Raw genomic sequence first — 17,779 nt, forward strand, 5'->3', positions numbered from 1 at the left:
TGGTATTGTACTTAATTGATGCTTCGAACAAATTTCGTAGCGACTTTTTTTGAGTCTGTTGGTCTTTTCGTAGTGCCCCAAAAACGGGATAAACAGGTGAAACTCAAAGGGCACTAAGTTGCTGAGCAGCTTTCTTAGAGCAGAACTAGTCTCTAAGCATTAGATCATACTAAAATGGGAGGGTTATGGGCGATTTGAACGCATCTCTCTTTAAGTTATGCAGCCTTTGTTACTGAGACGAGTTATGACGATATCATATTTGTTTAGAAAAATCAAAATTTGGAAAAATACATTTCAAAATCATACCACTGATAGTTTGCGTGGGTTGACAAATTGAATACGCATTTAGACAAAGTCTTCCAAGAGATTACCTCTGAAAACAATATGACCAGAAAAACTTATAGTAGCGGTGATAATGATACCAGTGTTTTCAGTTGTTTTATAATCTTATGCCTTTTCTATCAACTTCTTTTTGCACATGACATGATACGAAGCTACATTTCTTTAGAGTTCCTTCAAATGCAAGTCCAATAATAAGAAAATGAAAAGATAAATTTTTCTCATTTTGTATATGAGTTTACAGATTATCTTCAATTGCTCACAAACGAAAAGCAAATATTGTATACCTATGTGTTTTTTTAATACCGATTTTTCTCTTGACCGTTTTTTGCGCTTTTCTTCGAGAAATTTGTTCGACTTCTTAGGTGACTTTTTCACGCACTTCTTTAGGTGATTTCAGGTGCTCTCACTCCGAAATAAAATTTTTTGTTCAAACCAAACCGATTGCTAGAGACACGATGGCAAAGTCCTTATAGCAGAGTGATTAGTGCTTCTGCCGAGGTGAAGGAATCGAACTCAGGAGGTCGGGTTCGATTACTAGCTTCATCTGAATTTTTTGCATAACGAAAAGTTTGCGCGCCACCTGTAATTTGAGAGAAACTTTTGCGACGTTAGTCTTCTTATGTTTTACTGTTCCGACTCACTTCTGTGGGACATGAACTATAAACTCTAATGGATTTTATGTTTAGTCAATTTTGGCCGATCGATATTTTCATTGTAGACAGGCTGTGAGTGGTATCATTAAAATGCCCGTCCAGCTAAGATTAAATATTTAAACGATTTTTTTGTTTTTCTTCCACTGTGGCTATTTTTCTATTTTTGTCCTGAACCTTTCATGCTTTTTGTTGTTTTTGTTTCAAAACATTTACGTAATTTTGACCAATTTGTCAGCATTTTTTGAAAATTTTTAACGATATGTTGTTGGTTTTACCTCTAATGATAGAAGAGGGTTGCTGAACAGTTTGGCTCAATCTTTCACTAATAAATTTGATACATTTGTACTTGATCGGTCCTTTTTTTCAAAAATGGCACAGAGTAAATTTCTTTAGTCCACGTTGTTCAAATTCGCCGGCTTAACATACCTAAAACTGCTGAAACAATCTTTGTTAACTGTGAAGAGAAGAGGGCTGGTTTTATATGCGCTTCAATTGAGAGTGTTCTTGAATTAAAAACTTGCCGGCTATTTGCCATGTTAACTCGAATATTATCCAAATTGCATCAATTTTTCTTGATATATTTACCTTTTGTCAAATCTTCCATATGCATATTGTTCGGAACAATTATGTGTTCTGGTGGAGAAACAGTAATAGCAAGGCTATATTTATATCAACTTGTTTCCCAGTGTCACTTTTAGAGGCTACTTATCAAATTCCTGGCGTTGAAGAAGGTTGTGGTATTTCAATTGTGAGCTGATGTAATGTTTTTAGTGCATTGCTTATTGATTTAACGGCTCTGACACATTTTACTAGCAAAATTTATTTGAATTTCTGTTTTGCGCTTGTAATTGCCGTTTGTTTTTGTGAACCAAGGCTAATTTCTGGCTTATAACCAGTCCCAATGTCTTCACGTGGAAATAAGAATGAACATTAATCTGTTTAACAGTTTACAATTGTTTTCTAATGGTTTTCCTTATCTGAAATATTTTATTCAAAAAAAACGAAGCATATTTTTTAACTTTGCTGTTTTTGTCATTTTTGTCTACCTGTTGCCCTGTTGCCGAGTCGTATTATTCAGAAGTCATATTTAACAGTTTTGGTGTTCAAAAAAGTCGCATTTGAAAATAATTCATTTTTCAAAAATTGAAAATGGTTTTAACGGCTTCAAAACCAATTTCTGGCAAAATTTTTTGTTTCTTTTTTTGTCTGTATTTGTCTTTTTTTTCTGTAGAAGTTCGTTTTTGTTCTTGATAATAACAGTTTTCAATGTCTTCATATGAAACTTTGAGTGAACTTAAACCTATTTGAATTTTTTAATTGATTTCTGATAGATTTATTTATTTGAGATTATTTGTTTTCGAAAAAAATAAAGGTATTTCTTAAATTTGCAGTTTTTGTTTCTTTTTTGTCTATTTGTTACCGAATTTCATCAAGGATTGTCTCATGATTTTTTTCTAGTCAGCTGAAATTAGTTTATTCTGTTTAAGTTTTATTTGACGGTATTTTGACTTTTTTATTAATTTTATTTAAAAAAAGGAAATTGAGTTTTGGATATAAAAAATTTATTGTTGTTGCTTGATTTTTTTGTTTGTTTCGTCTTGTAACTTTAATAATGGTAGTTATCATCGGTCCTTTAGCGTGACAATTGTTACTGTACTAAGTTGTTTGCGATGGAAACATTTTTCTCAGTCATATACCAATTGTTTCTGAACAATGTTTTGAATTTTTGAAAGTTTTCTAAGTTCCTCATTTGGCAGACAAATAAGTGAAATATGCGGTTGAGCGTGGACCGAAAATTATGCGCAAACAAACGTAGCCGAGCCTCCTCTTTTTGCTGCAAATTACATTGTTGCACCAATTATGAGTACGTTTCTCAATGGTAATGAGAAGTGATTGATAATTCGCGCAATACTTACAATTGATTTTCATAATTAAGAACACCTAAATAAGTTTCTCACAGTGCTGTTTGTGTAATTAAAATTGTTTGTATTACAATTCTTAAAAGTTAATTTTACACACAAAAAAATGAAATTTTTTCAAGATTTCAAATTTGATGATTTGTGAAGGATTTTTGTTGTTACAATATGTAACAGGCAACAATTTTTAAAAAGAAAAACGCACTTTCTAAGAAGAACAGATTTGAGTTTATAAATGCGTGAAAGAGCCAACATCCTTCAAGAAATTTTAAACCTGTCTTGCGCTATTAAATTATTAACCATGTTGAGGCCCAGACCGAATGGCCTCTGATCAGACCGTCCTAGACAAAAGTGACCTCTGATCAGACCAATCCGGACTGATTTGTCCTCTGATCAGACTATCCTATGCTCGAATTTCCGTGTGCGCTTAAAATGCGCTCGAAAACCTCGTCTGATCAGACTTTTGTGGGCTCTAATGTCAACCCCTGATCAGAATGAAGTGCGCTCGAAATCGCCTCTGATCAGACTGAAGTGCGCTCGAAACAGCCTAAAATCAGACTAAAGTGCGCTCGAAGTTACCTGTTCTCAGACTCAAGTGCATTCAATAAAGTCTGAGCAGAAGATAGTTTTGAACATGAATAAATCCTCCAATATTGTTATAATGTATTCAATTAAAAAAAATTGATGTTTTCTGTAAATTATTCAACTATGGAGAAGGCATTTCTAAAATTATTGCTAATGAAAAGAAAACCCAAGCGCAGAAAAAAAATTGACATTGCATTAATTCACATTTTTGACCTAAGAGATGCACTTAGACATCTTTGCATAATAACGTCTTGATCTACAGTTACTCCATAGCCTTTCAAAAGGGTACCAGCAGTTGCTGTCAACTGGACCCATTGTTTCTGATCAAACTATCAAGCTGTTGATGAATCGTTGAGAAGAATGCTGTTGTTTTGCTTACTCTTGGCAGAGACAACATCTTTTAGTATAAAAAACCAAAAAAACTTGAAAAAATAATTAGTTCGAATCAGCCTCTGATCAGACTAGCGCGCTCTCGAATTGGCCTCTGATCAGACCTCCCAGACCGAATTGAGCTCTGATCAGAGAAGTTTCAGACTATTGTCCAGAGAAAAGTGCGCTCGAAGCCTTTTCCAGGCCATGTAATTCGATTGCATCGACTTAGGTAATCTTAAAGCTTTCATCTGGTTAAATCCAGTACATCTCAGCCATATTGGGTTTTTAAACTGAAATTAGTTGACTAGGGGTCATTTGAGAGTCAAAGAACTAAAACTGACAATTCCTCAATTTGAATCTTGATTCAACTATAGCGTTCAAATACATTGATATTCGTTGTTTTTTCATCATCAAATGAAAATAGAAGTTGCGCTCCTTCTTAAAAGATCGGAAAAGGAATAGACATCCATCATTCTTAACTGCTAAATTTTTTACCAGTGTTTTGGTCCTTGGAATGTATAAATACCTGGATTCTATGCTGTATATAGTACTGCATTTACGTAAGCTTAAGTGAATAAGAGCTCAAATGTGACCTCTTTTCATAAATTCATGAACATATGACCTAATTTTTCGTAGACGGCACACATTTTGCTTCTCTCTTGACATGAAGCAAAAATAGATTAAGCATATTCCTAAATTGACTACTGTCATGGGATTTCATCTTTTTCTTTTGGTTTTCATCACCAATAGAAGGATGAGTGGTCAAAGTGAAAATGCGGCTGATTATATACTCAATCGATTTTATAAGAGACCATTTCTGAATCTTGAGGGAGGAAAAGCTCTGCCTCCTATTGTAGCCAAGATTGCTTTAACCAGTCCTGAATTGATGGAATCAGACAATGCCAGAAAAGTCCACCTGCAGCTTGAAAATTGCCAAACTGAAAATTGCTAAATTTTACTAAATGAAAAGTTGAGAACTGTCAAAAATATCCAAATTTATAGTTTGAAAATGGGAGTTTTTACAATGTAGAAATTTATAGAAATTAGGACGGAACAAAATTTTAAGTTGATTAATGTTTTGGTGCTCTAGTTATAAAAAAAAAAACGTACGAAAACAATTCATTCATTGTGCCTTTATGTGTATATCTGAAAAACTTAGAATTCTAAACTTAATACAGTTGGCCAAAAATGTTTTGTTATCTTAAACAAGATTTTTAGATCTCCGATTACTCTTCGTTCAAATTGTGCAGGGTAAAATGGTGTGCAAGTATGCGTATATGTGAAACATTATACTTTAGTTTGAAACATTCCCAGCCTGAAATCCCTGGCCGAAATTCAGTTCCAGACCGTTCCAGACAGAATATGCACATATCTCCAGACGTTGGTGCTTTCACCTATGTTTCCAGACCGTGTAACTTGAGCGCATGACGCACCCTGGTGCATCCATTTTGATCCGGACGAAAAAACTTTTGGCCTTGGACCGTAGCCTGGAGTATCAATTATTAGAAGATGATCTAGCGATTTATTTAACATAATTATGAGTATGGCGTGATGCAAAATGAGGAAAAACTGTGAACGAAATTCTTCAACAATTTGTGAAATAATTGAACGCTTTTCCGTTTCTTAAGGGCATAGATCATCATTCATTATTGACGCACCATCATACCTTTCAATGGGCGATCCCGACTTAGCCGACTGGGGGGTTTAGCCGACAACCCCCCCCCCCCCCCAAAAAAAAAAAAAATTAGGCCGATAAACCGACCGCACAGCAATTGTAATGGCTGAGCGATCTAGTGATATTTTGACCAATCCGGTTTTCGACCAATCAGAATCAAGCGCCGTCTCAGTTTCTCATTTTCCCTTTTCGGCTAAAGCAATGTAGGCCAATAGTCCTAGCACCCTTTCAATGGCATCATAATCGAATTAAATTTAAGTTAGTCTCAAAAATATGGACTGTGTCCTGATTAATACTCTTGAGCACAAATATTCAAAGGGGTCACTACCTTCAAGCATCAGACAACAATTAAACAGAATACATGTGAACATTTTAGAAGCTCTTAGCTAATATTTTTTTGCTATATTGACTTATTTTTCGCTTAATTTAAGAAGGAGCTGAAATTGCAACAATTTTTGCACGCCAATACCTTCTGAAATCGCAAATTTCCAGATCTCTTTGAAAATTGCGATCGAAATTGTGAAGGTCTTTCTGAAAGTCATGTGCATTTTGTCAAGAAAAATTGTCTTTTCAGCTCTGAAGCTTGTGTGACATGTCGCAGCTCTCACTCAATATGTCACAATTTATTAGCATCAATTAGCGGCACAAATGACGTTGAGATGAAAGCAGCAAAGGCTAATTAACTTTTCTTCCAAAGATCGGCAGTACATAATTGCTAACCTTAGCTCAATTAAAAATTGTATTTTGAGCAATTAATTAAGTAGAATAGTATAGTTTTGTGGAAAAGTAAATTAGAAAGTTGGCCTTGGTGAAAAACCGGTGGACAGCGTTTCACAAAAAATTTCTGCTGAACAGAAAGAAAATTTCATATTTACATTTTTATCAAATTTGCATGAAAAAGATTGCTAATCAGTTAATTTTTTTAACTTAGTAAATATAAATATAGATGATAAATATTATTGCGCTTTGAAATCAACGCTTTAACCAACACTCTTAATGCCAAGAAAATGAAATGCAGTCGTACAATTTTTTCCCAATTAGATTAGTCTCCCTAAGTTTCGGCTGAATGCATCCTGAACTGACCCCGTACTTGACGTTCAACGGCAATTCGTTCGACACTAAATGTCTATGTTTTGCATTTATACAACAAAAGGACCTTAAAAGATAATTCCAATAAAAAAAATTTCTGAACAAGAAACAAAAAAAAATCTTAAAGATTGCGCTTTTTCTCAAGAAAATGTCGGGCATCTGGGTACCCGGACGTGAATGTCAGATTAATTCATTACTGGATCATTCAATTCGAAGTTAAAACAGAACTGATTCAGTGTTTTACAAGTATAAAGTGCCTAATCAGTCTATCCAGATTTGTGACAGAGCTGAAAAGCTTCGTTTATTATGTGAAGTTTCACGTTCCGAATGGCCTTTAGCTAAGCATTCTTAATTACCATGATTCATCTACTCTCAGCATGCTAATTATCCTTCTGATTTTTTAATAAGCAGCCTGCCTTATTTTGGATACAATTTCAATCTAAAGAGAAAGTTTTCAAGCATAAAACTTTCAAGTTGAAAATTTCGAAAACGAGGCAGGTTGATGTTAAAGATGGCCGCCCCCACCTTTTGCTGCCAGGAAGGCTTCGGTCAAAATAGTTGAGGCGGAAAAGGTGGAAAAGGTGGAAAATGTGTTGCAGGGAAAGTACTTCTGTGCGGCTAGAAGGGGGGGGGGGAGGAGGTGGGTGGGGGTATTAATTCAAGGAGGGGGCTATAGTGGGAAAGACCAGAGGACCCGTGGGAAGGACCAACTAACAACCCCCTCCAATTCTTATTCAAGTGTAAATTTTTCTTTGAAACAACGCGTTATATTATCGCTTGCTACACGTTAACACGCTGATGAACACGACAACCGCGTTCCAGGTGTGTCCACCTGACATTCCAGGACAGACGAGATTGGCCCACGTCCACCGTCGTCAGCAGGAGCACCTCCCACACCCGGCCAACAACACACCAGACCCCCCAAAAACGATACATGTCTGATTGCTTAATTCTGATTAGAACTGATAGAGTGGGGTGTACGAGGGGGGGGGGGGGGGGGTTGGAGCTGATGGTTCGGGTGCAATGGATAATTTTGATGTAGAGGATGCGTCGCGTTGGGGGAATTGGTTCCTCAGAACGAACTCTTGTATGTTGATGCTCTGCTCTTCTCAGTTCTAAATATCTACCTGCAGAGAGCTGTTGATTCATTTTTAAACAGTTAGAGTCCGGTTTTGCTGATACGGTTACGGTTTTGATGTTTAAATTGTACCTTTAACCGTCGCAGAGCAGCGTGGTTTGGTTGGGGGCACCCTTAATGTTAAACATTAGAAGGCAATTTGCCATCAATTATCAGATGGTCCCGTGCCTGATCATGTTTGATTCCTTAGCTCCTATAGTCGATTCATTGCAGAACAAATTTGATTACTTTGATTACTGTGTTGATATTTGATCTTTTTCAGAGCCTTGTTGTTCGTTTCTATTTCAAAAGCAAAAATCAAAGCTAGTTGAACATCTGACGTCCATCAATTATCATTCTGTCACAAAGCAGTCGAAAAATTGTAATGGTCCAAGACCCGGTCGACAAAGAATTGGCATACAACAATGAAAATCGTCAAGTTATTTATCAAACACGTGCTATGGGACCATTGGATGATATCGGTCAGCAGTTTGATAACAATAATGTTGGCCGGGTGTGGGACGTGCTACTGCTGAAGACGGTGGACGTGGGCCGACCTCTTCTGGCCTGGAATTTCAGATGGACACATCTGGAACGCCGCTGTTGTATTCATCAGCTCGTTAACGTGTAGCAAACGACATCACGGGGTCAAATTAAGTGTTTCAAGCACCAATTATATTCACAATGACAGCAGTTACAGCAGTGCGCGACAGCAGTTATTTTCACAATGTTGGAAGTTTTAAAAGAGCAGGAGATCGGAGTACCTATAAACAGAACACATATAAACAGACATTAACTTATTATTTCCATCATTAATTGTTTTTTTTACGTTATTAAATGTTTTGTTTATTTTTTTTTATTTTAATTCAAATTTATTCATGAGTTTTTCATTAGTTTATATGTAGAGGGCATGAAACGCCTGATCTATGAATACAGATTAGGGAGCTTAATTGGTTTAATTGTTTGGACAAATTAAGATGAGAGATAGCCATTGAACGACAAAATGGCGGGTAATTAGCCTGCTCAGATAAATTGAGTTCGGATAATTAGCAATGATCAGCTTGAGGACATTTGGTTAGTGAAAGCTTCACTGGCAACGCTAATAATAACAAAATAATGCGTAGGATGAATCACTAATAATTTTCTCTGCAGAACATGCTGCAAATTGCAAAGTGAGACATGTTCAGAAAGCTGGCCTGGCTAAAATCCAGTCTGTAAAAGTTAATGTTCCAGCTCTGATTTTAACTGACTAACAGATCTGGGTAATTTTTATCAAGCAGCAACAAAGACACTCCAGTGTATGAAAAATCTGACACCACAAATTCATTCTCTTTGTATTTTTCGCATATTGGAAAAATGTTTGCTTCAACACACCTTTTCAAGTTGATTGAGCGGAAAATTGAATTTAAATGTTTTTCATTGAGAAACCCATACTTTCTAAACTGTTGTTGTTGAAAATTTAATGAAGTTGGAAGAAGAGCCGCTGCAGTAAGAGCAGAAATGTCCCCCATTTGCAAGTCACCAAGAAGATCACAGGGGAAAAACGGATACCTTACATTTTACCAAAAGCCATTATACTCCGTGTCATTATACCCAATGCCATTATACCCTATGCACTTTAATATTTCCGATCAAAAATCCAATTACAAATTAGCAGTCGCTATTACTCGTAATCTTTAAATACTGAAGTGGATAACTTAATCCTTTGTTCGGTTTTGACAGTTTCATATCAAGTCCTACGGGCCACTGAGGCATGGCCCGTTAAAACATATGTATTATTCGGTTGCTAGTTTGTAGTCCGATTATTGGACGAAAATAGCGAAAGCATTGGGTATAAAGGCAATAGGTATAATGCAATTGGGTATAATGGATTTGGGCACAATGGAATTGGGTAAATTGTTCTGACAACACTGGAACCTAAATTGGCAATCAAAATCTAAATCACATCCTATTTTGAGTCATCATATGACTTGAATCTACAAAACCAAATCTAATAATTTAATATTGCTTGATCATAAAAAAACTCTACATGTTAAAATTCTCATTTTTCATTTCAACGAAAGCAAATGCTCTTGAAAAAAAGTACTTGGGAAATTTTACATTCCTTTTTGTTCCGACCCCAATTGTGGGGGAGAAACTATAAACTCAAATAGTTTTTGTTCAGACAGTTTTGGCCGATCGATATATATACATTGTAGAGAAATATGAGTGGTATCATTAAAAAGCTCGTCCAGCGTAGAATTCGAAAATAAAAAAAGATTTTTTTGAAGTTCGTTTTTTTTTCGAGGACTTATCGAGGATTGAAGTTTTGTGTGAAAACGTGTTAATTGACATGATTTTGTTCACTTTTAGTGTAATTTTTCTTCAACTTAAGACATTTTTATTAAAATTTTAATTAAAAATTACTTTTCACGCCACAAGAGGAAACAATCTTGAGTTCCTAATAAACGAAAACCCCTAAGAAGGCTAGTCCTGGTCTCATAGAGGAGTTTAATAGGAAAACAAACTGAATTCTATTTGAGAGCTCTTCTTTTAGAAAACTTTTCATATTTTTTTCTTGGGTCACCAAGAGACTTGTCATTTTTCTTATCTAGGTTGCGTTGATGAAAATCCTGATTTCCTAATGAACAAAAAAAAATGTTATTAAAGAATTGCTCGTGTTTTTTTGAGATTTTGAGTTTTCGTAATTTTTCAAGGTAATTTTGATTTTCTTTTTGAAGTTTTGCCAGGTTTTTAGAGTCCTTAGGCCTAGTTACGTTAACTAACAGTGCACTAGTTTTCCTAATGATCATTAAGTGAACCTATCTAGAGCTTTCAGTGAACAGCTAATGGCTGTTAAGGCTTTGAAGAAAACTTTTAAAGAAATTTGTTTTAACATTAACCGATAATAAACTTATTTTCATGAATTGTAAGTCAATCTTATTCTTGTTCGCAATCCCATGAGCTTGTATTTGAGGATTGAATGAATGATGTTACTAGAAGCAATCAATTTATTGCGAATAGTCATAAAGTTTATGCTTCTATATGTTTTTAAGATTTTTCAGGATTTTTCAATTCTTTCAGTTTTTGTTGTTTCTTTCGTCAGTTTGTAACTTAGTCTCATCATTGAGAGGTCCCATACAATGCCATGTATTTTAAAAATAACATGTTTACTGATTTTATGGCGTAACTGATGTTTTGTTTGGTGGACAATATGCAATTTCATAAAAAATTATTCGGGTGGTGTACTTCTGTTTTTTTTTCTCTTCCTTTAGCACAATCGCGTAATAACAATCGCGTAATCCGAATGATTTTCAAATTTGACGCAATGGATCTTATTTATTCATTCAGTATAATTTTAGTTGAATTAGTATAAATAGAAGTTAAATTAAAGATACATAATCTTCAGATAATAGCTAATGAGTTAAATGGCTTCACTAGTTTGTGTTTTCTCAAGGTTTTAAATTCATCTTCTAATTTTTTGAGTTTTTCTGCATCTTTAGTGCGTTGCTATTGCTTAATCTAACCAGATACAGGTTCAGTTGGTTCCATTAAGTTTCTTTACTGAGTTTATTAAGAATTATTTTGTTAAAAGCTAAATAATTTAAGACTTTTGAAATTATTTGGTTTGAAAAATGTTGATTGATTTTTGAATTTCACCTAATTATTTTTTCTCTTCGTCGACTTGTTACCTTCTCTTATTAGTGAAAAATCCCATCTGATGTTTAGTTAGAAAAAAGTAAATTTGTGTAATTGGGGTTTTGTCTGACTGTAATTTGACGTTGTTACTAGGTGCTTTTAAATTAAGGTATTGAGTTTCTGCCGTGTATTGAGTTTTTGTTTTAGTCCCTTTTTGTTGTTGATGTTTTTTCTCCTAGTCTTTTCAATGGAAGATCTTGTTGTAATGAGGCATGGCATTATTAATTCAGTTATTAGTTTGCTTGTGTAACGATTTTCTTAAACTCAAACATCTATTTTTTATTATCTCTTTCCAAAATTGTAGTTCAAAAGACAGTTAAGTCAAACCTGTAGATGAGCGCCGGTAGGAAAATCATGTGCAAACGCACATTAACGAGCCTCTTTGTTCGTATTAACTACCAGATGGTTTTTTAGTTAGACAGTGAAGCTGGAAGAAAATCAATATTCTGTAACTGCTTTGTAAAGCACTTACTTTTTTTGTGTTACTGTTTATTCAAACTCCCCTTGCAACGGTATCAAAGATCTGATAACATAGCCAAGTTGTTTGAAATCACTAATTTGCTTGCGCAAAATCTTGTTAGATTTTACAAAAACATAACCGCGTTACTTTTTTGTAGTTCAAATTATTTTCATTCCTTTTAAAATAAGAAATAAGTTAATCTTTGAATTTTTTGGATGATTCATTACCGTTGACAAAATGATTGTAATCTTTTTAGGCATGTTCTTTCCTTTCTTACAACGCGCAAGCTTAGTTCTCCTAAAAATTGTTTTGACTGCAGTATGATCTTAAAAAGCAGAAATAGAGCTTACATTTTGTTCAAGTTGAATTAATTTCACCTTACGTCATTCACTAAGCATAAATTTGCTTTTGTTTCAGAACTCGTTGCTTCTTGCACACAACATTCTAAGAATTGAAATATGATCAATTATTATTATTACTGTTGGAATAGAAAGGTTAATTGTTATTTTTGCCCAGATGCTTTTGTTCATAACTCCTGGAATTTATTTGTTTGTTATGTTTCTTCTCAAAGAAAACTGCAAAAAATATAAGTTTCCCAGCATGCAGCCTCGTGAATGCGATGCTAAATTGTGATGTACAACTTTATACATATATAGCTTAATTTGATACTATTTACACAATTAGTAAATATAAATAGCGAAACATGAAAAAAACAAGAAATGTCACTGTTTAAACGATCAATTGAAACCAATTATAATGGCCATAGTAGTCCGTTTATAAAGGTATGAATATTAATTGAATAAGGGAACATTAGTTAAGAGAATAAATTAATTAATTGAAAAATTAGTTAACTGCCACTAAATTAAAAGAAATAGTGGAATTACCAACACGATGGATTAGCATCCAATGAAGACAAATTATTTCAACGCACGATCTATTCAAGAATCGTGAAAATTTGAGTGAAATCTTAAATGTTTCACATGCTTTGAGGACACTCGTCTTCTCCACCGAGTTATGCTTAGTATAACTGAACTGAAATATTAATCCAAAGGAACCTATTTAGACAAAAATTTAAAATATTTGTTTTTCAAGTAGACGATTTTGGATTTTCTTGAAAAAAACTTTGGATTATCAGGTTCTTGTTAATGTAAGGAATTATTGATAAATATTGACACGCATGTCTGGGTCTCGATAAAATAACTAATTCTCTGAAACACATGCAACAATGTTACAAGTTAGTGTATATCTCATTTTCTTGATATGACTAACAAGATCTTATCGAGATACTTTAAAAAATTTTCTTTCACTAGCTTCTCTTTAAGGTACTAACTTTCAGCTGCCCGTTTGTAAAAAGGTGAGCCTCCGAAGTACCTGGCATTGTAAGGAAAAGACCGGCTCTTCACCATCAATCTCCGGTCACCCCAAGCCAGTCTTTTTGCAGCTGATGTAAGGTCGTCTACGAAAGAGTTGCTGCTGCTCATCTGTTGGTTGTATGGAGAGGGAGGGGGTGGTAGTGGCTGTTGTAAGTCCCCATTACCAAACAGACCAAAATCGGAATTCATACTTGAATCGAAGTCCTGAAAAAGTTGGGGGTAAAAACGGCACAGATATGATTGAAGGCGATTAAGGATGTAAACTGACTATGTAAATTTTTCAAATCTTGCAAAAACTTTTTTGGTTGAAAAATTTTCCAGATAACTAGTTTGTGATTTAAACTCTATATAAGTTCTTCGTATCTTTTTTATAAAGATACAGGAGTTTCATTAACAAGGAATATCAAGGAATTCAGTGACAAGGAATTATCAAAACTCTTACTCTTAGAGGAAACAAAAATCAGATTTCGCATTAGAAAATCAAAATGTTTTTAATTGCTCTCAAACGCAGTTTGTAGCAATTATATTTGTCCTGTCGGTCTCTTTTATGCGATTTTTCGCTTGACCGATTTTTCGTCTGACGCTTTTAACTTTTCGTCCTCAATAACGGGATAAACAGGTAGCGCCCAGCGGGCATTAAGTGCTCTTAGAGCCTTTCAGCTCCATTTCAGCTCAAACTGTTTTGGAGACTTATACTTATGTTGTAAATGGCGGTTCTTAGAGGTTGACGACACTCCCACTGTTGACCCCCCCCCCCTATTTCCTCACCACCCACAGCGTTATCGCCCCCACCCAACTGTTGCGCAGCCCCCTCCCTCCCCATTAACCCCCAGTTGCACACAACCCCTGGCTACATTCGAACAACCGATGGCTAAAAACGCGCAATTTTATATTAATTTTCACAATCTTGTTCAAGCTTTTTGACAATTTTTGTCATTTTTTGAGTTCTTTCAGCCCTAGGTGTCAAGGAAACTCCTCTATGGTTTTATAATAGGTTACTGCATAGTTTCTATTGGTAGTGGAATGGTTTCAACTTTTTAAAATCACAAATTTTCGCATAATTTTGACAAAACGTGGAAATTTTTTTGCATTGGAGTTACTTCCATTTCTTTTAATATGACAAATTTTAGCGATAAAACTTGCCAAAGTTTTTTGAATCTTTTTGAACGTTTTATCATTTTTTTCCGTCACCAGAGTCCTAGGAACTGCTCCAAGGTTTAATGATAAGCTGTTGCAGAGTTTATAGGTTATTGGAGTGGTTATTAATTTTTTAATGACTCCAGCTTTAGCATTAGCAATTTTTTGATATTTTTTTTTCAAATTTTCGGAAAAATATTATAATGTTCCAAGTTTATGGATCTTTATGAGCGAGTGAAACTATTTAAAGCTTTAAATAGGGATACCAGATAGTCTACTGAGACAATGAAATGTTTTTGAAGATTTTACTATCTTGAATTTTAGCAAGATTTTGTTTAATTTTGCGGTTGTTTTCAAAATTTTTGATCATTTTTGTCCTTTTTTGAGTTTAACGATCATTACTGGCCAACGAAGCTTTTCAATTCTTGCAAATGGGTTACTTGACATAACTCCAGAGACAAAAAATAATTTCGAAAATTTTGACTGCAAAATCAGGCAGCTTTTATGTTAAATTTTGCAATTTTTGCAAATTTTTAAAATATCAGTATATTTGATTTATTAACTAAAAAGGCTAGAAAACTAAAAACTGCAGAGTCGAATCAAGCTGAAGGTAGTCTCATTAAACTGTGGCTAGCTACTAACGAAGCCAGTCGCTCGCCGGTCGTTTTGAGAGCAATTTGCCCGACGTTAGTCGGTTATGTTACAGGTTTTTATGTAGCGCAGATAAAGGGACTAACTATCTTCGAGTGTTTTTTTTTCATTTGGTGCATTTATGCTTAGGTTGCCTCAATAGTTTCGTGCAAATGATCAAAGTATCAGAGAAAATAGTGTCCTTCAGCCATAATGAACGAACCTAGTTGTTTGCAGAGCAACAGTTTCGGTTTCCTTAATCCGTATTGTGAAATGAAGGACCGCTATGGCAATGAATCTTGCAAGTCGGTGCGTAGCAAAATTTTTACAGGAAACAAGAACATTTATCTTTTTGTTGTCTTCATTTTATTTGCATCAAATCGTCGCGAAATTATTAAATCCCATTCCAATAAGTCACCTTAGAATATTTAAACAAAAATTTCTTGAATCACAACTGCAAATATAATCGCGCAAATATCGTTGTATACATAAGGATTGTCTTGTGAATACAATATGGGACATTCAGGAAAATGAAAACATTGAATTGAATTTCTCTCGGAAATCAAAAGTGAAATGGTTACACTTGTGACAATTTTCTTACGTCGCGATAGTTTTGATAAATTGCAATTTGTTTTTTGGTGAGCAAGCAGTTATCAGAGGTTAGCGACTGCTGTCAAAGTTAGTTCAGTAGCCAAAAAATTCACTTGAAGAATTTAATCTATAAATCAGGATCCTTCAACATTTCATGTCATGTGCTAGCCCTGCTGCTTGCTTTGCCACATATGTGATGTGTAACCGGTAATCTGAAAACTAAACAGTTTACTTAACAGAAAAACAGACGGCAAATTGGAAACCACTTTCAAATTGCAAAGAAATATTGAATTTCATTTATCTTTGGATACTGATTCTTCAAACATTTCAAAACCTATTTCAAAAATAATAATCGTAAACGGCAATAGACTCTTACCCTTATGCAATGAACTGCTACCGAACTAGAGCTCTATTGGTTTTTTTTATCAAGTTGACTTTTTTTGACTGCGAGTTATTTATAAAACAAAGGAAACAAACTCAATTTCAACTGCACTTATACTTTTGATACAAACCTGCGTTACAAATTGGATAGAAAAGTACAATTTAATTTTCGATTTATCTCTCCGCATAGCCAGTATTGAATCCCAACGGGAGATTCTGCCTTTAATTGGAAGTAAAAGTCATATGCCAAGGATTTTACTTCCGTTATAATATATAGTACTTAGTTCATTGCTGACACGGTTACAATTAAACTCAACAGTCCATTAGTTGAGTTTATTAACAGTCCATTTATCAATAGTCCATTTATTGCTAGCTTCAAAATTGGAGCAATCATTCTGCGAGATTTTTACTCGGCTTCTAAAATTGTCCCCAACTTTTGGGCTAGCTATTATGAAAGTTGGGCATGTTTTGCTTCTGGTTAAATTAGTAGTCAGTCAGCAATAATGCTCAGTCTTCGAATTGAAATGATCGACGTTGGCATCTGGTACCTCTTAAACAAGGTTTGACGTCTACCAAGTTTCCGTTGAAGTAAGATTTTTGCCTCAATGTCAGCCACAGTTATCAATCGAGGCAGCTTCTTGAAAATTCGATACTGCGCTGACTATGAGATCGGCTCTTAGAGCTGGCTTGTTCTATGAGTGTTCTCTGATGACTGTTTTGCTGGGGGTACGGCAGCCGCAAGCCAGTCTATCTCCCTAACAAAGCTCTTATCTTATAATGCCTTTGCCTTTGGAGGCCACCTTTTTTTACAGATGAGAACATGCCAAACCCGGAAATGTGAATCTACTACAATTTTCACATTTCTTCCTTGGAGCCCATAGAGTTGAGCTACGGCGTAAAAAAACTCGGCAGTCAAAATGATCTGTTTCTGAAATTTTTGCTGCAAACTTCACAAATTTCCACTTTCGAAGCTTCTTTCCTTCCGTTTTTTCTCAGATTTGATTAACTGCTCTGACAAATCAAGTTGTAGCTTACATTTACCTCCTTTCATTTTTTTATAAGTTACTGCTTTCTCCTAATGAAGTTTGATTTATGTTCCGCAGCGTTTAACTCAGTTGCATTCGCAATTGAAACTGCTATCAAACTTGATGATACTTTGGAAACATCGAAATGATATTTGGCGTAGCTAGTGGAGTTCGTTATTCCCAAAGCACTGTTTTTTGCTGATGAGCTGAAAATCTTACGCATCACGTCATGCATGTTACGAACATTTCTGACAGCTTATAGGAATGTTCTTCTTAATTTGTCATCTAACAGTTGATGGAATTCTTCACAAGCTGGTGCAACACTCATCAAGCGTGTGCAACTCTAATCAAGCTGGTACAACTTTCATCAGCAGCTTCCTTATATTTTGCTTAACAAAGTCTTGCAAACTTTTAGTGCCGCAATAAAACCCCTATTTACCGTTCTCCTGTAAAATTTTTCAAAAAAAGCTTATCAGAACAGCGTTGAGGTGCAGCAAAGTGGTTTTCATTGCAAATCAGATTAGTCTTGCGGGGCTCTAGAGAATAGCCAAACCTTGGCCCAAATTCAATTATTTTTGTTTTTCAAAGTTAGCGCTAGCAGAAGCTTTTTCCGATATCTTTTCGAAGAGAAATTTCAATCAAAGGCATCAAGGAAACTCCATGGAAACTTGGAAAATGGATCCCCCTGATTTTTGCCTTTCTCACAGCACATGACAAAGTTTGTGTTGAGCACTTGCTTGTATTTTTCTTTGGTA

The 17,779-nt window shown here is 35.0% G+C and overlaps 1 protein-coding gene across 1 annotated transcript in view; it reads right to left on the minus strand.

Annotated features, from left to right (window-relative positions):
• Nucleotides 1-17,779, minus strand: part of LOC142348454 (uncharacterized) — a 53,300-nt gene that overhangs the window by 26,151 nt on the left and 9,370 nt on the right. Inside the window, exon 2 of the mRNA XM_075399816.1 lies at nt 13,218-13,464. Within this exon, the coding sequence (XP_075255931.1) occupies nt 13,218-13,464 (247 nt within the window). The remainder of the gene's footprint in view (nt 1-13,217; nt 13,465-17,779) is intronic.

This window comes from Convolutriloba macropyga, chromosome 10, assembly GCF_964194025.1.
Source record: "Convolutriloba macropyga chromosome 10, txConMacr16.3, whole genome shotgun sequence".
In the NCBI taxonomy this organism is placed as follows: Eukaryota; Metazoa; Xenacoelomorpha; order Acoela; family Convolutidae; genus Convolutriloba; species Convolutriloba macropyga.